A 22,374-nucleotide genomic window follows, 5' to 3' on the forward strand; every position below is an offset into this window, starting at 1 on the left:
TGTTCCCTCACTTCCCCATCACCTGAGAGTACATATGTTTCAGATTTCTGGATCCAAGTACAGGCTGAGCGATTTAAAAATAATCACATACATAAACAAACAAAACAAAAGGAGGTGGTGACTGGTGAAATATATTAACAAAGGAAAACGAGAAACATGCATAGAAAGAAAAGCGCTTATTAGATAGTATCACATTCAAGCCTCAAGGTACCAATATCTTATTATCTTGGACTTGCTGATGCGAGAAGTGTTATTTTGGGATAATTCCTTGTCCTTTTTTTCCCCTACTTTCTTCCATAAAATATGTGTTTTATTTCATGGCGGAGGTGCCGCGGGATTACGACCCCTTCCGGCATTGTTTCTGAGGTGTTCATTTCCGAGCCACTGCATCTGCTAGAAGATTTAGAGTTGTCAATTCTCAAGTTTTATTTAACAGAATAATTTATTGATGATTGTAATTCCTGTCATTTTGTGCAGTTTTCTACTACCGCAAGTTTTTAACATACCAAAATCAGTGTGTGATCACTCATAAATATGAAGAAGTCATATAAGAGACAGTAATAGTTATATATCTGAATTCTTTATTCTTTAAAACATGATAGTATTTCTTTTCAATCAATTTGACTGCATATAAGAGACTTGGAAAACTACACATACAAACTTCAGGATTACTAAAGATTAATTAGGTCCATTAGCGTTGAGAGCTACCTTACTTATATATGTACCATCTCAAAGTTACACAGAGCAAAACTAGTAAATGTCCTACAATTATTTTTCAAATTTTGTGCGCAAGGTAGATACGTTTTTGCATCCCTATTGACCAGGGGAACCAATATTTCTATTCACGGAGATGAAATACGTTTTAAATAAAGGCTGATTGGATATTTTGTAGTATGATTGCTTAAGAAAATATCTGAAAGTATAAGAGAATAACATGAATATAACTTTGATAAAAAGAATCCTCAATATAATTAGCTGGTGTATGATAGGATTAGTTAATAAGCCGAATAATAAGCTTAAAATAGACAGTTTTATCAAAGCTAATAAGTTGCGCTAAGACAAAATTTTCACTGGTGTGAGTGCAGGTTTACTGGACGAGAATAATGTCTGGTGCTCAAGTGATGAGGAATGTAGCGAAATTGTCCGACGTTTCTATGAGAGCTTATTTACATCAACAATACCTGCAGTTGATAAGATAGAAGAATTGCTGAGCTCTGTTCAACCCGTAGTTACTGAAGATATGAACAGAATATTGGATAGAGATTTTTCTGGCGAAGAAGTAAAGAAAGCCATGTTCTCAATCTCGGCAGACAAAAGCCCAGGAACGGATGGTATGAATGCCATGTTTTACCAACAACATTGGGACGTTGTTGGCCCGCTCGTGACAAAAGCAGTGCTGGATTGTTTAAATGAAAAGGAAGATCTTGACTCGATAAATTCAACACTGGTCACACTTATTCCCAAGGTAAAAGAGCCCACTTCGGTAGGAGATTTCCGCCCAATAAGCTTGTGCAATGTTTTTTATAAAGTAATCTCAAAGGTTCTGATCAACAAACTCAAACCAATTCTACCTTTAATTATAAGTGGTACCCAAAGCGCTTTTGTCCCGGGTAGACTTATAACAGACAACGCTTTGATTGCCTATGAATGTTTACACCATCTAAGATTAATGAAAGGAAGGAAAAAATGTTATGTTGCAATGAAGCTAGACATGAGTAAAGCTTATGATAGAGTAGAATGGTGCTTCGTGGAAAAAATACTACTGAAAATTGGTTTCTCTGAAGGATGGGTGAACAAGATTATGAGATGTGTTAGTTCGGTGCGTTACTCGTTTCAAATAAATGGCCAAACATATGGGGATGTGGTTCCATCAAGAGGACTACGACAAGGAGATCCACTATCACCATACTTATTTCTTATTTGTGCGGAAGGTTTGTCAGCCCTTATACGTCAAGCAGAAGACAAAAGAGATATTCTTGGTCTAAAAATAGCACGAAATGCGCCATCTATAAGCCACTTATTCTTCGCTGATGATAGTTTGCTTTTTCTAAGGGCCTCGACAAGATCATTACAGTCTATCCAGAACATATTTTCATTATACTCGGAATGCTCAGGGAAGGTAAGATTTTTAAAAAACAATACTTTGTTGATTGATGAGTCAAATTCATATTAGATCAGGTTTATTTAGATAGAAAATAAAGAGTAAATGTTAGTGTTCTAAGATCTTTGTCTTGATGTATACTGATGGCAACTTTGTCTATGTGCAGATGATCAACTTTAATAAATCAATTTTATGCTTCTCCCCGAATACTACAGAGGATGTACGAGAGGTATTTATATCTTCCTTAAGTATGCAGATGAGTGAGACTATTGAAACATACTTGGGATTACCAATGATGGGGGGAAAAACAAGAAAATCTTGTTTAGATCAATAAAGGACAGAATATGGTCGCGATTACACTCTTGGAAGCCAACTCTCTTTTCACAAGGTGGAAAGGAAGTTCTTTTGAAAGCTGTAATCCAAGCCATGCCAACATATTTTATGTCATGTTTTAGAATTACAGATGGGCAATGTCAAGAAATTGAAAAGTTAATGGCACAATACTGGTGGGGGTCTTTCCAATCGAAAAGAAAAATTCATTGGAGAGCATGGAAGAAAATTAGTGTACCAAAAAGTGAGGGAGGCTTAGGATTCAGAAGTTTCTCACAATATAATCAAGCTTTACTTGCTAATCAAGCATGGAGGATATTATCAAATCCTACTTCACTCACTGCACAAGTCCTACAAGCTAAATACTTCACAAATACAAATTTTTTGGAAGCAAATGAGGGAAGTTATCCATCTCTGACATGGAGAAGTATATGTTGGGGGAAAAGTCTACTAGTTAGAGGATTAAGAAGGCGAATAGGTAATGGGGAAAATATTAATGCTTACAAAGACCCTTGGATACCACGACCACCATCCTTCTTACCGATAACAAGAGGATTAAACGACAATATGAAAGTTTCCGAATTCATACAAGAACCAGGTAGATGGAATTATGATCTGATCCAACAAAGGTTTTTGAGTCCAGATTCCGAGCTTATATTAACAATCCCGTTGAGTCCTTTCAACCATATAGACTCATGGTTGTGGCACTATAGTAAGAATGGAAGCTATTCAGTAAAAAGTGGTTATAATCTGGCGATTAGAGAACACAAAGATGGTCCATCTTCATCTTCAGAGGTGTTAGCAACATGGTGGAGAAAGTTTTGGATGATTAGAATACCACGAAAAATCTTACTTTTTGGGTGGAGAGGTTTTCACGAGATATTGCCAACGATGAAAGGTTTGAAGCGTAGAAATATTTCTGGGCATAGCAATTGCCCAATATGTGGATTTGGTGAAGACTCAAATGCACATGCAATATTTTGGTGCCATTTCGCACAAAATGTTTGGGCTCTCCTCGAATTTCCATTCCTGATGGGACAAAAAGAAGATATATTTTTCAAAGATGTGCTACTGTACACCACTGAATTTTTGAGTGAGGAAGATGTTGAGATGATATTAATCACTGCATGGGGAATATGGTCTGAAAGAAATAAACAAACACATGGCCAACAAGCAAAAGATCCATAGCAACTAAAAGTTGGTTTAACTTCATATCATGAAGAAATAAAGAATGTACAAATGCCAGAGGCAGAAGCTGGACCTAGAAAGGAAGAGGGACAGAGGGAACAACCTGAATTAGAACTTCATGATCTTACTCTGTTTGTTGATGCAGCTTTAAATACAACCACAAATATGATAGGGGTTGGAGCAGTTATCTTTAATTACCGTAGATAAAAGGGCTCAAGCCACACTCTCAAAACCACTTAAAGGTAGTTTATTAGTCTTCCATGCGGAAGCACTAGCGTTATTGGTGGGGCTGCGGTGGGCTGAAAATATTGGTTTGCCCATTAAGACTATTTCATCTGATTCGTTGATGCTGGTCCAAGCATTGAATAACTCAAAGGTCTGCCACAATGAATTGGGAATGCTCCTGGATGATATTAAAATGTTGGTGGCAAACTTTCCTGGAGCAATTATTACCCATGTGAATCGCAAGTTCAACATAGCAGCTCATAACCTGTCCAAACAGGCCCTCCAATTAGACGATGAATTAATATGGATGGAAGATGACCTGCAGAGCACAGAGAATCATATGTAAGTATGAAAAATATAGTCAGTATGGTTGTTAGTGCTTTTATTAAAATAAACTGAGCTAGTAAATATAGTCAGTATTGTTATTAGTGCTTTTAATAAAATAAACTGAGCTAGTACGATATTATTAAGAGGTCCAGAATTCAAATATTTAATAGTAAGAGATAAATAAAAAGAAACAGACGACTTAAGAACATATTCAGAATTTGATTATTGCCCTGTTAGAAGCTTAAGCTTTATGTTTGATCTTTTTCCTTGTTATAGCATGGTAAGTTTAACAGCCACATTTTTTACCAACAGGTTATGAGCTATGCAGCCTTTAAAACCATATCATCACCTACTTGTATAACCTGATTTTCTGCTTTGTTTTTCTATCTATAGCCCATCCGTTATTAATCACGGACCTCAAATATGAGTCGTTTTAATTTTACTTTTAGGTTGAGATAAAAACATAGTTCTATTTATTAATCAATGTCTTACTCTGGAAGAGAGGAGGCTAAGCTTTTCTCAGTCAAAAAACTGCTCAAACTGCAGGAAGTTCTCATTTACATTTTTCTCTGATTTTACGTCTGAATGTTTAGCCTAACGTCAATCTTCTTTCTTTTTAAAAGTTCTTGAATTGAAGTATTGTTTAATATTGACTCATGAAATGCTGTTTATAAGTTAAGACTTCTTGGTGAGTTTTGTTGCATTTCATGGGGAGCTAGGTGTTTTATTTTCATGGGGATGTACTTGTTTTATCCTCTTGCAGACTGATAGTAGTAGGGCTAATACAAAAGCTATTGACAAATTGAAACCAGGGCCTTAAGGGTCTCCGATGAATTTTTATAGATAAAAATGGGTTGTTTTTTCCAATCAAACTACTCTCTTCTGGTCTGTCTTTTAATACTACCGATAAAAATATTTTCTTTGTTTTTTCGCTGGCTACTATTTATGTTGAGTAGTGAAAGAATTGTTTGGTCGGTAATTAGAGGCAGCCCTGTTAGGATTCAGTTAAATTTGTGAGAAATGAGGGTTGAAATGTTGCCTGCAAAGTGGAGGGGAGGTTTGTTATCCGGCCAACATTTTTTAGGGGAGCAGAGGGGTTTTGTGCTATGGAATTGCATGACTCTGGTACCTTCTGATTCATGCTGCAGCCCGAACCCTGTAATTCTTTGAGATGTGTTGAAATGGCAACAAATGCTAACATCCCTCGGGACTATATTCCAAGGACAAGTGTTGATCTAATCTAGGATCTCTTAGCTTTTAAGCCAGAGGTTCCTTCAGTAAAAGAATTATATACAATTTTCTGTTCTAAATAAAAATTTATATTTCACTTTGTAATAAATATTGAATTATATTTAGAGTTATATGTTTTAGCTCATATTAAAGATAAATTAAAATGATACTTATTTGGGGTCGGGGAGTAATAAATAGATGGATAATAGAGAGGAAGTCATAGTAGAATATGTAGATTATACAAGTAGGTAATGACATGGGCTTAAAAGCTGTATTGTTGTTGGTTATATTGAGGTAGTTAATATTTTTCAGAACCAGTTTTAACTACTTTTAGCTGTCGAAACTCTCATTTTATTTGGTAATGTTGTTCTCAATAGGAGACATACTGATAGATTTTCTTGTCTCTTATGGTTAAGTTCCATATATTTTGGTCAGTATTTTGACTCTATTGCTTTTATCAATTCATCGGAGCTAACTATTTAATGATTAAGAAATCTTGTATAATCATATGTTAATGATTGCGGCATCATGTTGGTAATTGGCTAGACCCTTGTAGCAATACAATCGGAGTAGGTATTGTCTTTTAAGGACTAATCCGTTTTTTGGCACAATTGAGTGGACATTTTAAAATAGGCAATTCTTTTTAAGGTGCTTGTAAATGATCAAGTCATGGCACTTTATTGTTTTTAGTCATGGCAGGAGGAATATTTTGTCTTGTTGTTTGTAAAGTTGACTTCTTACCCGAAAGAGATCTTGATCTTCATGATCGCGGATCGGTTTGACTCTGCTTTTTTAATTGTCTAGCTTATCTCTGATGTTGAATAATGATTAGTCCATGACTATATGGGTTAGATTTTATAATGCTGATAAATTCACATGAATATATCAGGGAGGAATAGAAGCAAAGCTAGGGACTCAGTGCCCATGCAAATTCGAAAGCGGAAACCAGGGTGTTCGGAGGAATCGAAAAAATGAAACGGTTAACCACCAGGCTTTGATGATGAGTTTTGATCTCGCTTTTCAATAGCTTCCCTTTGAGGTACTGGGTGCCTTGCGTACTCTATGTGTTTAACATTTTAATCAGTGTTTTCTGAACTATTGACATAGATTAAATAACTACTTTGCATCTGTCTTTCATATGTTTGTTCAGCGTGCCTATTTGTATTAAAGTACTTATCTTATTATTCTTAAAAGAGATTTTTAAAATGCTGTTGGTTAAAAATTAGGGGTGTGATTCTGGATATTGTTTATGGATTAATATTCCTTGGAACTTTCAGCTGGTTATGAAGTAATAATAGCCATAGGCAAGCAACGAGATTTCTTCGAAGCCCTATAATACTATTTAAGAATCTCAGCAACTATTCTTTAGTCTCCTTTCTGTAATGCACTTGTTTTTATCTTGAATTTGACTTGATTAAGTGCTGGGATTCTTGCCTCTTTAATGCCGGTTATTACAATAAGGCCTATTTCAATGTAATTGTATGCTGAAGTAGTTTCTTTTCATGAATGACTTTCTTATTACTTGCAACTTTTTGGTTTTCTCTCCTTCTGGTCCTTATAGTTAGTCTATAAAGAGGATTGGTTTATATATATATATATATATATATATATATATATATATATATATATATATATATATATATATTTCCTTACTTAGTTATTAGAGGCACCATGAGAGTCAACTATATGAAATAGTATTAAATTCATTTTCTTTGTCAAATAGTTATGTAGGTTAACAGTTGTGCGCTTTTTATTAGTTGTACTTTTCTCAATAATTGGTTGTGAGTAGTACATTTGTCAGAGGATAATTCCCTTTTATAAGATATACCATGTCAGAGGATAATTCCCTTTTATAAGATATACAGATCTGTTGAATTTTGTCTTCTAATAGATACCTGCTTGTTTATAGCTGATAGTATCTAACCAAAGGATTTCCCTTTGGTTCGATACTATCATAGTAATTTTCTCTCTAGTTTCTTTCAACACTTTGCTTTGATGTTTTTTATTTCAGGATTTCTTCCTTCCTTCTTTTCTCTGGTATCTTTCTTATCTCCCTTCTCTATATTTCTTTGTTCATATTGTTCTTTGTCACATCCTAGTTTCTTTGATCTTTTTGCTTTTGGCGCCTCTTGGTGTAATCTTCTCTTTTCATCTCTTCTTGCTGTGTTCATGTATCTAGTTTTTTCTATTTGTTTCTTCTTTTTTCTCTTTTCTTCTCGCTTTATCCTCCCTCGTGTTTTGCGTGTCTATTTGTTTTTGCATATTCAGGCTCTGAAGTGTCACTGTCTAAGTGTCCGGAGACATCTATGCGTGTCTTTCGGTTAGATGGTGGACTTTAGTGAATGAATTTTATTTGGCTTTCTTCTGCTTCGTGTCTTATTTGTTTTTGGGTGTTTTCTTTTCGACAGTGAGAAGATTTTATCTAAATTTTCGGGGACATCGCTGCATGGCCTACGGTTAGATGAAAAAACTTTTACTTGATGGAAAGAAGCCATTTCTTTCGGTTATTGTACTATGGTACAACTCTTTCACGTGAAAGTGTCTTATGACAAAAAAAAAATAAATAAATAAAAATCAGTGTGTGATAAACTAGTGCACCACGCAATACGGAGAATCCTCCATATTTTAACTATTTTATTTAATTTCTTGAGTCTTACTAAATACTAACTGCAAAGTACTTCTAGAAATTAAAAAAAAATAGGGAATATTTTCACTATTTTTTTTAATTTCTAAAAATCTTGCTAACTCAATATGATTCCTCTGACGTTCGTTTTTATTGTTTGCTCTGGATCTAATCCACCAATTTTGAAAAAAGGATACTTGAACGAGTTTTTTCGAAAATTTTCAATGTGCCGAGTTCAAACATCTACTTATTAATTAAATTTTAAAAATTTTGACAACTATTTTAAATCATGATTATAGATCGATTAGAAAATTTTATCAGAGATTTGCTGAATGAATTAGAAATATTTTATTATATTAGATTATAATTGATAAATTGGTGATTCTTATTTTTTTAAAAAATAAATTAAATTTTATTATTAAATCAAGAAGCACTAGAATACTGCAGTTCAAATAGTTAATTATTGCTTTCAAAAAAAGTTAATTATTAAAGTAATTTCTTTTCGAAACAACTATTAAAATTTTAATTTATTAATCATCCAATCCAAATTATTCCAAAATGGTAGTTACAACAATACAACTTGCAAGGGCCCCATTGACAAAAAACAAGTGATACCCAATAGCTCACATCACACCCCCTTCCTCCACCACCATGAATCCACCAGCCTAATGAGCTACTCAACCACCACCCTCCTCCACACCCCCCCTACCCCCCACCCCCACTCCCACCCCTACCCCCTTAAACCCCACCACCCCACCTTCCCCAAACGCACTCTCCTCCTCTCCACCCCCCTCCTCACCCTCCCCACCCCCCTCTCCTCACCCTCCCCACCCTCTCCCCCAGACACCACCATCACTGACAGGCTCTTCATGGACTTGAGCATCTGCCCTTCTTTTTTCCTCAATCGAAATCTTGGTGATAGTCTTTCACAATGCAAGGACACCCAACTCATTGGCAGGCTCATTCTTGGCCTCTATGGCAACCTTGTGCCTATCACAGTGTCCAATTTTAAGGCCATGTGTACTGGGACTTCAGGGTCTTCGTATAAAGGCACATTGGTGCATAAGATCTTTCCGGGCCAGTTTTTTGTCGCGGGGAAGCAGGGGAGGAAGGATAAGGGGGAGGTGAGTCCTCCTGTGAAGATGGTGAGGAATTTGGAGACTGTGAGTTCTAAGGCCTTTGAGTTGAGGCATTCTAAGGCCGGGGTCTTGTCGTTGTGCTTGTCGGAGAATGATGATGAGGATGATGTTAAGTTGGATCCTAATTATCATAATGTGGAGTTCTTGATCACTACTGGGCCTGGTCCTTGTCCTGATCTTGATGGCAAGAATATTGTGTTTGGGACTGTTCTTGAAGGTGAATTTTGCTAAAGTTTCGATTTTTTTTGTTTCTTGATGTGAATCTGTATAGTTTTAGCATTGTCTGTTTATTTGATTTGTGTAGATTAAAGAATGTGTTCACTTGTAAATAAATAGGCAATTAGGTTTTGATGAGGACTGAAGGCAGACACTCGTGTTTGATCCTCGAACCCTCTTCCACTAAAATGCTAGGGTAAATGATTTTATGCATCTTGTGCTGTAATACATATGAATTTAAACGTCTTTACACGGTATTGCCTGGAGGTTGGAGTATGAGTCACATTCTATCTGAAGTATTAAATAACAGTTTAGACTCCGAAATTCCAGATTTCCGATAAGTAGAAGAATATGTCTTCTAATTGACAATTAATAGGCTCTTCTAATTGACTGTTAGAGTCTTCAAACATGTATAGGTTTTTGTATAACAATGATTGTATCATTATATTGTACACTTTAGTATTCTTACCTCATTAATGTATAGTTTACTCATTGTTTAACAATGATTGGGTAAGTGTGTTGATTATAAAAAAAAGAGAGTATGAATTAGCAGATATACCACAGAATTGAAATGTTTTTCTAGTGTTTGTCGGAGAATGACGGTGAGGATAATTTTAAGTTGGATCCTAGTTATCATAATGTTGAGTTCCTGATAACTACTGGTCCTGATCTTGATGGCAAGAATATTGTAATTGTGTCTGTTCTTGTAGGTGAGAATTCTACTAAAGTTTTGAGATTTTTTTTTCCTTGAAGTTGGATTCCGTATAGATTGTGCCATTTTTTATTTATTAAATTAATTTGCGAATAAAGATTGTTATTTGTTATAAAAAGATAGACTAAAACGTTATTATCTATGATAAGGATATTGTGTTTGCTTCTGTGCATGAAGATTCGAACTTTATATGAAGTTAGGATCTTTGTAATTCCTTGAAGTGCATTACTAAAGTGTGTAGCACTGTTTTCTTATTTGATTGATGTGTGGTTAAAAATTTTAATTAGTTATACTTAGATGGGTAATCAGGGTTCTGATGGGGCTTCAGGGCAGACACACATGTCTAACACTCGAACTCCTATTGACTAGAATGAAATAATTAGTTGCTAATTTGTACGCATTGACAAATAGATGTATCGCCTGTTTTAGTTTAACTTTTCTACCCAAAATGTGGTGAAATTTGATATTCCGAAAAATCAAGTCTTATACCTTCACCTTTTTATTTATTTTTTTCTGAACTGAGACATCTTTTTTATCTGCTCCATTCAAGACTTTAAGATGGTTTTACTTCTGAACTCTGAGGATCTGTCTCGTTTGTGCCTTCTGTAAATCCTAATATAACATTTGGTTATGTACTTATTGACTGTAATTCGTTAGTTTAGAAAGTACTTGAAAATTTTGCTTCCTAGAAGTTTGCAAACTGTAATGCCTCACTCATCAAGTATAGTGTTGTCGGACTTCGCCAGAGCTTCATATCAATGAGACTGAGCTTAAATTATTCCTATACAGTATAAATTTGCTAAGATGCTATATTCCTTGGGGAACTTTCTGTATGCGGATATTTTAATATAGCCTTTGTTTAAGATTAAAGGTAGACAGAGTGATAGACTTTGGCAGATCATACTTGTGTGCAGTAGATAGAAAACTAGTAATCAGAACGTCTTTCTATAGAATTGCCTGGAAGTTGGAGTGCAAGTCACAATCTGAGTTATCAATTAACAGTTTAGATTCCAAATTGCCAATAAGTAGCTCTTTTGATTGATTGTTAGTGTCTACAAACCTCTATAAGTTTTTTGCGTGACAATGATTGTGTTATCAAGTTGTGCAAATTAGTATTCGTATCACTAATGTACAAACAGCTCATAAATACGAAATAGCAGAATTACCACAAAACCGTTCTTCATGTGTTTTCCAGTACATTAATCACTGCTGTTGAATTTTTACAGGGTTGGATGTAGTCACATCCATAGCTTCAATCCCCACTTACAAGCCAGGAGAACGTATCCGGCAATATAATGATTTGGCAGAATTTTTTGGAGATGAGAGAGCCAAAACTGCCCGTGCAATCTGGAACAAGCCCCTTGAGACTGTATATATCAGTGACTGTGGAGTGCTCAAAGTGGCGAAAACAACTCTTTCGCCTACTCTACCTTGACCACGTTTTTCCTTGACTTAAGGTTCTTACTCTTGCTATATACTCACATTGATGTGTTAAATGTCAATACTACTAAATTTTATTATCCTTCTCAAGGAAACAGTTCTATGATATATGGAAGTAAAACTAATTTATATACCTTAAATTTGTTAATCCACCATGTAATCTTGATCTTTATTCATCTCATCTCTCAAGATGATAAGCAGATGAATATGATCATGATATTCCATTGTTATTTTCAGAATTATTCAGTGAATGTATTCGCTTTACATAAACCATGGGTTCAGGAGAATCTCAACTTTGCTATTTTCATTCTGAAATATGGTACCTTAAGCTGGCCAGCTATCATAATATTACGTAGGAGTAATTTTTACCCATCCAGTAAGTTTTCTAATTTTTTTTTAATCTATAAAATAATTTCTTTCTGGGAGAGAGTATCACCAGGGGTGGACCGACGTTGCTGCAAGAGGGTGCCTAGGCACCCACTCAGTCCTGGACTCAAGGATTAATATAGTATAATTTTTAAATTTGGAACCAACTAAATTTTGGTCAGGAACCCGCAAAAATTAAGTAGCCCAATTTTATTCAATACAACCCAAAATTTGAGGCCCTAAACACTAAAAGCACGGGAACAACTTTAAAATGTAATATATTTTCTATGTGTATGAATTTTGCACATTTTTATTAATATCCTAAAAAAAATTATTTTTATATTTATACTAGGAACCCAATGTAAAAAATTTCTGGTCCACCACTGATCACCCTCCCCGTCCTAAATGAATTTAAAGCACCATAATAATCTTAGATGGGAAGAAGTAGGTAATTCCCATGTTTCTTTTTCTAAATTAATTGGTTCAGTGTTACTAGCATCAAGAATTCTCTTCCATAGTGTAGAATGTGTTCTGTGGAGTTCGGGGACCAGGCCGAGGGAAAATGCTGAGTGTTTATCCTCTTTCAGCTTCAGCCTTATCTTATAAGTTGTAAGGGCACTAACATGATGAATTGTGGATGGCATATCAGAAATTTGACATTAGTGTTTTATGCTCTTATTTAGAACACATTTGGTATTTCTGAAGCAAGACCATATCTTTTGCATATATATAGGAAAGATAGAGAGGCCATGTGCTTGATATAACTATCCTAGCGTACAAACTAAACAGCGAGTTACATTATAGTTGTATTGGATCTTATAACTCCGAAGTGAATCCCTGAGGTTTTAAGAATTTATAAATTAGGATGCTTTCGGTGGAACATGACTCTCTATATATTAAACTCCTCTTCTAAGACATTAAGCCCTGAGGACAGTTATAACTACCTGTATGCAAGTATGAATGGAATGCTTGATTTGTTTGCAGTACCCATAATCTTTAGAGCTGTTGGGGTCCCGGCAATGCACACTTGGCTGGGACAAGTGAGGATATAGGTTTTAAGAGACGTGGTTATCTTCACCGATCCTATTCTCTTTTATGCAAAAGAGAATTCTAAGTGCTTTGAGGATATAGGTCCTTATTATAAGTCACTAAAACTTTTTGCACACAATTCTAAGTGCTTTGACCACACACTTAAAATTATTTTTTTTAAAATTTTCTTTTTCTGAATTAAAATATATATCACATATTTTACTTCAGAAAAAGAAAATTTTTTAAAAAGTAATTTTAAGTAGGTAGTCAAAGCACCTAAAATTGTATGCAAAAAGTCTTGGTGCCTTATAATAAGGACCAGAGGGAGTATAATGTATCTTAATGTCCTTTTAAGGCTTTGAAATTGGAAGTTATACTCCCTAGAACTGGAGGAGTGCTACAAAATTAAGGCTCTAAAAAATTTGGACATGATTGAACTAATTTTTTTTATAAACTTTCACGAGGTGCACGAAGATTAAAAAAACATTACTAAAATATGGAGTAATACAAATTAATCTTTTCCTCGAAGAAGGGGTATGAGGAGAGTAAGATGCAAGCAGAGCTTTTGTTTCCTTAAAGATCTGAGCGCACAATAGTGCGGTGTGGCAGTTCACACTTATCATATAAACCTGCAATTTACTGTTCTAGTTGTATTAATTTAAAATGACAATATGAGCTATCTGAAGATGGTTTCATTGCAGGTAGTCTATCCAGGGTTGCAGTGACAATTTACAGAACTTCTAAAAATGTTTAATATTTTTGTTCTTGTGATTCTGATTTTAGAAGCTTGCAAGTTGGGTGCAAATTAGTCAAATAGTTCTTGAGCTATTTGAGTTCGGCTCTCAGAATATTCCAATCCAGTCAGACAAAGTTTGAGCCAAGCTCGAGCTCGGGCACACAAGCCTAATCGAGTTTTTATTTGTTACTATCATCATATTTGTATTATAAATATACTATTATATGAATATTTAATATTTATATATGTTTTGTATATTAAATTGAGTCGGACTCGAGCCGCTCGGATCACATTTAAGCTTTTCTCAATATTGCATTGATTTGCGCTTTCGAGTCCGAACTTATCGAACCGAAGTTTTGAAGCTTAAAATTATGAATAACTTGACCATGACTATTTATAACTCAAACTCGAAACTAAATTTAGCAGTGTTCGAATCGACTCGCTCATTTATATTCTCTGCCCTTCTGTTTGGGCCTTTCGTTCCAAAAATATATCGCGATCGACATGACTCTCCAGAAAATATGATCCCAGGTTCATTTTCCATTTATGATCCAGAGCTCTCTTATCTTTTTACTCCCTCTTTTTGCAGACTTTTATCAACATTGAATTATTTTAGCATTTCTGAATCTCTTGCAGTAAACAATACACAATACTAGCGTTATTAGCCTATATGCATTCAGTTGGGTCCTGAGCCTACAATATAGCCCTGAGATGATAAGAGATTGATATTAAGGCAGATACTGCATCAAGTAAAATACATACGGGACCTCTGCAACTTACAAATAGGTCGACTAATGCAGCTGTGCAGAGGGCCAAAATTGAACTCGTCTCCGCGCTTCATTAATTATTTCTCTCCGTCTCAAATTTTTTGTCGTTTATTTATATTCCGACTTCTATGTGAAAGTAAAAAATGTAAAGTGACAAATTTACTTATTTTGCTTGAGAAGTAGGAATGTTTTCAGAAAATGACCATGAATAAAAAAATGAGACGCGAAAGAAAAATACGAGAATCGCAGATATATGCAGAAGTCATAGAGGCTGTTTGGGCAAGCTTAAAAGAAGTGACTTCCTGCTTAAACTAGAGAAGTGGAGCAGAATTGAAAATTAAATAAGTGAATAAAGTGTTTGGAAAAAAAGCAGAACTTGTGAGAGAGAAGTTAGGATTCTCAGCTTCTTAAAAGTGCTTCTGTTTCTTTACACAAACGGGTCAAGAAAAGCAGAGGTCAGAAGCAGCTTCTGCTTCTAATAAACAAACAGGCCCATAGTGATAAAAGTTATGGAACATGAAGTAATTGCATAAATTAATCGAATTTGAATTTAAATTCAAATTCATAGATAGAAGAAATTATTCAAATCTGAGCATACCATTACAGGTAACTGCATGGCAATTGCTGAACAAGGACCACAATTCTACAATGCCAATAAAAATATAAAGACAGCTGGTCCGGAACATATAAATGATAGTAGCATGTATATAGCTATAAAAAGTGTTGGACGCGAAAATTTTTAAAATTGAAATAATTTTCCGCTTAATAACACCATAACATCCCCTTATATACATTGAAAACTTAAAACTAAATTGTTAAGAATTTTCTTTCGCTGAATATATGCTACTAACCTACGTATGCGAGGGACACGTGAACTCATGTATAAGCCCATTTGCAATTATATATCCAACAACTCTCATCAATACAGTGAAAGCCAAAGCTGGACCACAGATAGCCAGACATGTCCTTAAGGAAAAGTCACAGAAATTTATCAAAAACTCCTTTTTTTTATTATAATAATTTAAGAAATTCAGAAAAAATGAATTTTGGTCGAATAGTGAAAGTAATGGGCGATGGACAAAGGAGTTGTCACATATGTAGAAGATAAGGGACCACTTGAAATTGGGCCAAACAGGTCCTTACAAAAAAGAATGGTTTTCAAGATATTCATAAACTTATCTTGCTAAAAGTTGTTGTGTACCATGACCAACAGGTAAAATCAGATGTTAATGAAGACAGATTCTTGAGTTGTCAATCTTGTCAAACAAATTGTCGAAACTGATCGTAAAATTTGTACACACATCCCCTCCATAGTCTAATCGAAGATACGTTATTCACACGCAGTCGAATATAGGGACCGTTTGAGGTAGCTTAAAAGAAGTGAGTTCTTATTTAAATTAAAAAAGTAGAGTAGAAGTGAGAAATAAATAAGTTAATAAAGTGTTTGGAAAAGAAGCAGAAACTCTTAGAGAGAAGCTAGCATTCTTAGCTATTTTTATGCTTCTACTTATTTACACAAACAAGTTAAGAAAAACAGAAGTCAGAAGCAGAAATGACTTCCGCTAAACAAACAGACCCGTAATGAGCATGGGTGACTAGAATCGGAATTCATGATTATAATAATGTTGATAAGAAATTTGTAATCATAATCTTTTTATGTTAAAATGGTCCAAAAAATAAACTGGTATTTTGAATTTTAGAAAAAACATTACATCGTGTTGTGTTTAGGATTAAAAATCATTAAAAAAAAAATACTCCCTCCGTCCCTCCCATTTCTTTACACTTTCTTTTTTGGGATGTCCCATCCATTTCTTTGCATTTCAAAACTTACCCAAAATAGTCAATGGGTCCCACCACTTCTTCACTTTTCTTTCCTTTTCACACTACTTTTACTCCACTATCTTCTTTTTATACATTAAAAATCAATGGTTCCCACCACTTCACTTACTTTTCTTTCTCTTTTCCACTACTTTATACATATTTCTTAACCTCCGTGCCCAACCCAAACGATAAGAAAATGGGAGGGACGGAGGGAGTACAATTTAACGTTTTAGAATGAAACGCTATATGAAATAGGTTCATTCTCTAAGACACTATACAATTTTGCGTTAAGACTTAAGAAGTGAAAAAATAATCAATGATGTACAATCTAGCATTTTGAATTGTAAAATGATATTTAAAACAATTTTATTCAATAATAATATTTGAAACCTTATTCCTAAAAAAATATAGATGAAGACAACACTCTCACAATCTTCTTTTCTAGACTATATATATCGAGACTATATATCGCGAGATTGAAAATTTAAATCCAAGGAGCGCGGGTGCATGACTTAATTAGTTATAAAATTGAACAACATTTTGTTTAGGAAAAATATGAAAAGGCCACATACAGGATAAATATAAAAAATTATCAAAATTCAAAAGGTTTAAAGGAAAAGAGTTGAGGCAACAGCTCACCAATTTTCATTTGTAAAAATCAAATCAAGGGAAAGTAGCTTTGCTTGCTAGCTGTTTATGCAACTTTTTTCATGCATATGTCTAATTTGTTTGAAATAAAAGAGACTACCTTACAATAATATCGAATAAACTTTAACGGTTAAAATCAAAGACCTTTTAATTCATTCGTATGACATTTTCTCACTTTAGACGTGACACGACTTCAGTCCACTTCAAAACATAATTTTTTCATAAAAGGGATTATATTTTACGTGCACAATTTTGTAAAAATCGGAAATCAAAACTAATCGTTTAAACTGTAGATTCAAAATTTATTAGAGTTTATCAGAAATTTTTTTAATGCATCAGGATTTTCAATCAAACAAGAGTGTAATCGAAAAATTAGTAATATATATTATTAAGATTAATTAAATATTTTTAAATAAATCAACCTTATTTTTATAACATTGGGCGTGCGAGTTTAGCTGATTGCAGCGGTGATTTTCAGTTATAAATATAAATGACAATATATAATATGGAGGCTATCCCTCTGACAATATTTTTGTACTATAATAATATTTTATGACATATATATAAACATGCGTATAAATAATTTGCTCGGATTAATATATTGGAATAGCTGCCGTAAGATAATTCAAAATTTGGATAAGATTTTGTAACCTGGCATAAAGGGCCTGTTTGGGAACAAGCCCTTCTGGCTCTTCTCGGAAAAAGTCGGCTTCTATTTTTATTATTCTTTTGACATGTTTGTGTAAAATGATAAAAATAATTGTAAAAAGGTTAAAATGTTGACTTTTAATTCAGAGTTTCTACTCTTTTTTTCAAATAATTTAATCGTTTATAAGTTTTAATATACTTCTCAATTCTGATCCATTTCTTCACTTTAAGAAAAAAAACACTTTTTTTAAATTTGGTCCCAAAAACTGTTTGTCGAAAGTTTAAGTCAAACTTTTAAAGATGTTTTTCATTTTAAATTGAAAAAGCCTCGTTATATAATAAAGAAATTAATTTAAAATCATAAGTTAGTTTGAGTTGTTTTTTTGGTGACTTGAATTTTTTAAAATTTTCTTACAAAATTTACTTCCAAAATTATAATCAACACTTTAACCTCACTTATCATATTAAGTCATGTTAAATTATAAATTACAATTTTAAAAACTCATAATTTTTTTATTCAAAGTTCCAACTAATACCGCTAGACATTAGTTTAATAACAATCAATAAATTAACCTCAGTATCTAACAAATACTTAAAATAATTTTATTTATCTTGACTTTATGCTCCATTTTTTTTAAATTAATATACGAGTCATTGCCGTCCGAGTGACGGGTGGGCACCCAAGGAGATAATGGGCAGCCAACTATCCTTTTGACACGTAGTCATAAAAAGGCCACTGGGACCCGTTTTTAATATGTTCAAGTGACGCACCTGTGACTTTAGCCGCCGGCGCACGATTATATTAAATAGAAAAATAGAGAAAGACAAAGTGGGGCCCGCAAGCCTACGTGGAGCGGACTTGACGATGATATTTTTATATGTACAGTTCTATCCTTTTGTGGTCCCCCGTTTCGCCACTTGTTTTTAGCTGAAGTTTTTTTCTCGTTGTTCTTATTGTTAAAGCGAGTTCGGTTAATACCTTATTTAAAAAAAGTTGAGTTAATACCAATTCGAATGTATAAATTATCTGAAAGTGTAAATATTTGCGATGTTTTTTTTATATGAATCGTGGAGAACTCAATTTATAATCAAACCGTAATTTGAGTCGGATTACCGAATTGAATGATCACGTTTTCACATTAAGCTTGTTATATAATTAAGTAGTTGTGATTTGACTCTCTTAAGGTAAATATGAAAAATGTATAAGACAATAGATTGATAGATCGAGAAACTTAGATGATGTGAGTTAAAATTTTATATTCTAAAATTTTAATATTTTTAAAAAATTTGAAATGTGAGAAAAAAATTTCAGTAAGAAAAAGTGTAATTGTATAAGAAATGACGAGACTACGAGAGTATTAGAATTGTACTTAAATTATTTAGGTCCCGTGAAAACAATTTAGGATATTAGTTTGGTTCTTATCAAAATTTGATTCAACTTCATCCACTTTAAAATAATAATGTGAAATTTTTATACGTAATTTAAGATGTAAAAAAATATTATTTTACATATTATTTTCAAAATTTTCTTTTTTCAAACAAAAATTCATATCTATATTTTTGTTAAAAAATTAAAAATTAAATATAAAAATATTTTGTTCATGTATCTCATATCACTTGTAAAAAAATTAAACCGACTATTATTTCAGAATGGATAATTATTATATGAATCAGATGTCCGTAATGGCTCGCCTGGTATCGAATACTTGTTGTCTCTTTCACCGTATTAAACAATGACAGATTGAAGTAACTCATACTCCTCTCTTTCCTCTCCCTCCGGAGACTTTCAGTAGCCATAAACCATACAAAAACCTCAGCACCTCCCTCTCGCATAAAATTTTCATCGACATTTAAATATTTAGCCTCCGCAAAATTTTATTCACCATGTCTTTTCACGAGGATCATATTTCTCAAGCAATGGAGCTTCACCACTACACAGATAATGTCTCGAACTTTCAGTCTATGCTGCCTGATGATCATCACCTATCTGACCACTCATCTCCGCCTTCGGAGATCAGTGGCAAGCCTGTGCCAACCTGGCTCAACAACGCGATACTTAGACAACAAAACCATCACTACACTGCCAATGGGAGCAATTTTTTGCACCTGCAGACTACGAATTCTGGCTCCTCATCAAACCAGTGGCTCTCCAGGGAGGTTCATCCGTCGAGTGAGGCGATGATTGTGATGAATAATCAGGAGAAGAAGCTGGAGAGTCATGAGAATCAGGAAAGTGGTGAAGGGGAGTGGAGAAATGCTAAGTATAAAGCGGATATACTTGGCCACCCTTTGTATGATCAGCTGCTTTCGGCTCACGTTTCGTGTTTGAGGATTGCGACGCCTGTGGATCAGCTCCCGAGGATCGATGCGCAGCTGGAGCAGTCGCAGCAGGTGGTGGCTAAGTATTCTATGCTTCAGCAGAGTAGTAGTCAGCCGCTTGATGGAAAGGACCTCGACCAATTCATGGTAAGATGTAAACAAATCAGTCGTACTCAGTATATCCCGCTTAGAACAGGGTCTGGTAACATACTATTTCTTAAGTTAGGTTTAAGTACTTAAATTTTGATCATACTGAAGTACACAGTGATTGTGCTTATGAATTAAGTTGATAATTTCAATTAACATTGCGCGCAACATGCCTTGCTCAACTCTGCTGATGGCGGAGCATGAGTAAGGTATGTTATTATCATTAGGAAAAAAAAAGGATGGGGTGTTTGTTACAATCTCGATTTTATAATTAAAATTTTTTTTTGGTCTTCCATTATCAAATACTGGAAATATTAGTTTCTTTCTCCCGAGTCAAGTTTAGGAACAATTTTTGGGTACCTAGCATTTTCCTATTCATATATCGTGATTCTCTTTGGTTTTCTGAGTGTGAAGGTTAAGGGTGATTGTTGAAAGGATGTCTGTCTATCTGATGTGAATCGGAATAACTGTGTCCACATACTAGAAGATTGACATCGTTCTGCATAATTTGATAGTTTGAGGCTGACTTGCAGAATTTCTCATATTGTTCCTCCACTTTTTCGATGCAATGTCTTTGTCTTCTGCTTTAATTCCAGAAATTAAGCATTTTTCTCTGGAAGTCTTTCTTTAAAAAAATCAACTTGTCTGAATAGAAATCAGAGGTTGCGGCTCAATGGTGTCTGAGCTGATTGAGTTGAACAACTGAGGGTATATCAAATCGGACTTCTAATTTTATAAATTTTGAGGGTGCCCTAAATTGCTTTTATAATATTTTGAATTCATTCGGGGGTGAGTCAGGTTGCAGTCGTAATTTTTAGAAGGCCAGATTCTACGTACTGAGAAAACCAGAAAAGTCGAATCTAGTAATTTTTACTGAAATTTGCTGATATCATTTGTGTAAGCTCGGTCTCTTATACGAAATTACTGATGCAGACACATTATGTTCTATTGCTTTCTTCGTTCAAAGATCAACTGCAGCAACATGTTCGAGTTCATGCAATGGAAGCAGTCATGGCTTGTTGGGAACTCGAGCAGTCTCTGCAAAGTCTGACAGGTTATACTCTTGCTGCTTAATTCTTATGTATTGTCTTTGCACAGTAAGTTTGCTTAGAGTTCTCATATGTGTTTGGCACTTGGACCAACAGGTGTGGCACCTGGTGAAGGCACTGGAGCAACAATGTCAGATGACGATGAAGATCACTATGATACTGAAACTAATCTGTTTGACGGAAGTCTAGACGGACCTGATAGCATGGGGTTTGGTCCTCTCGTCCCTACTGAAAGCGAGAGGTCCTTGATGGAACGCGTGAGGCAAGAGCTGAAGCATGAGTTAAAACAAGTATGCCTGCTTTTACAAACATTTACTTCAGAATTTAGTTTCTGCAGCTTATCTGTTTTCGGCTTCATAGGGTTACAAGAGTAAGATCGTGGACATCAGAGAGGAGATTCTGCGTAAAAGAAGAGCAGGAAAACTCCCTGGTGACACCACTTCTCTTTTAAAAGCTTGGTGGCAATCACATTCCAAATGGCCTTACCCAACAGTAATCTTCGCCTAATCGCTGCTCATAATTACCTGTACTTGTTCTTTACTAATGTTTCGGCTCATTAATCAAAAATATGCTCTTTAGGAGGAAGATAAAGCAAGATTGGTGCAAGAGACCGGGCTGCAACTAAAGCAGATTAATAATTGGTTTATCAACCAAAGAAAAAGGAACTGGCACAGCAATCCCTCGTCTTCAACTAGCACGAAGAGCAAACGCAAGAGGTAGGCTTCGTAGCTCTTGGTCCTTTCGTCTAGAAAATTTCTCAGGAAGTCACTATTAATTAATTTCTAATATGGGAAGAAACTAATGCAGGTGATACCAGAAGTGAAAAGTTTAGTTAACGACAACATTAGTCTGAACCCGATGTTGGTGAATATGCCTCAATCAGTAGCGCCTACACAGTAGATAATGAGGTGATGTAATTGCGCAAGCTCTAATCATGAGGTGTATTACAGTGCCTGTAAAATGATGCTGCAGGTCCCTGCTCCGAGCAGTCGACTCAGACACAGTACTGATTAGCGGTAGGACAAATCTCGACTTACTGTGTTTTCATTCGATTTCACCATAAATCCTTTGTTGACGAGTTTGTATAAATGTGAACAATATGTGATGGTTGTTTCGTATCCCCTGGTAGCCTGAAATGTATTTACAAATGCTGGCCTTATGTTATATCTTACCGCCTATTCAGGATTATGATTTGTATTTAGAGCGTGTTTTGGTTTATGAAGACGCGACATAAGTTTGAGAGGACAGAAACAGTCTCGACAAAGTTACAACTTTGAGAGGACAGAAACAGTCTCGACAAAGTTACAGGCAAC

General features: G+C 34.7%; 2 protein-coding genes across 2 annotated transcripts; both read left to right on the top strand.

Annotated features, from left to right (window-relative positions):
• The first annotated feature begins 8,591 nt into the window (after positions 1–8,591).
• On the top strand, positions 8,592–13,954 carry LOC108212028 (peptidyl-prolyl cis-trans isomerase CYP28, chloroplastic). Its single transcript, XM_017383759.2, has 3 exons — positions 8,592–9,380; positions 11,318–11,548; positions 13,628–13,954. The coding sequence occupies exons 1-2, from the start codon at positions 8,693–8,695 to the stop codon at positions 11,524–11,526; spliced, it is 897 nt and encodes a 298-aa protein (XP_017239248.2). The 5' UTR covers positions 8,592–8,692; the 3' UTR covers positions 11,527–11,548; positions 13,628–13,954.
• Positions 13,955–19,278: 5,324 nt separating this feature from the next.
• LOC108215444 (homeobox protein knotted-1-like LET12) lies at positions 19,279–22,262 on the top strand. Its single transcript, XM_017387950.2, has 6 exons — positions 19,279–20,012; positions 20,946–21,066; positions 21,158–21,351; positions 21,422–21,553; positions 21,641–21,777; positions 21,869–22,262. Exons 1-6 carry the CDS (start codon positions 19,431–19,433, stop codon positions 21,870–21,872), a joined length of 1,170 nt encoding a protein of 389 aa, XP_017243439.1. The 5' UTR covers positions 19,279–19,430; the 3' UTR covers positions 21,873–22,262.
• The last annotated feature ends 112 nt before the right edge of the window (positions 22,263–22,374 follow it).

The sequence above is a fragment of the Daucus carota genome, chromosome 3 (assembly GCF_001625215.2).
Source record: "Daucus carota subsp. sativus chromosome 3, DH1 v3.0, whole genome shotgun sequence".
NCBI classification, from domain to species: domain Eukaryota; kingdom Viridiplantae; phylum Streptophyta; class Magnoliopsida; order Apiales; family Apiaceae; genus Daucus; species Daucus carota.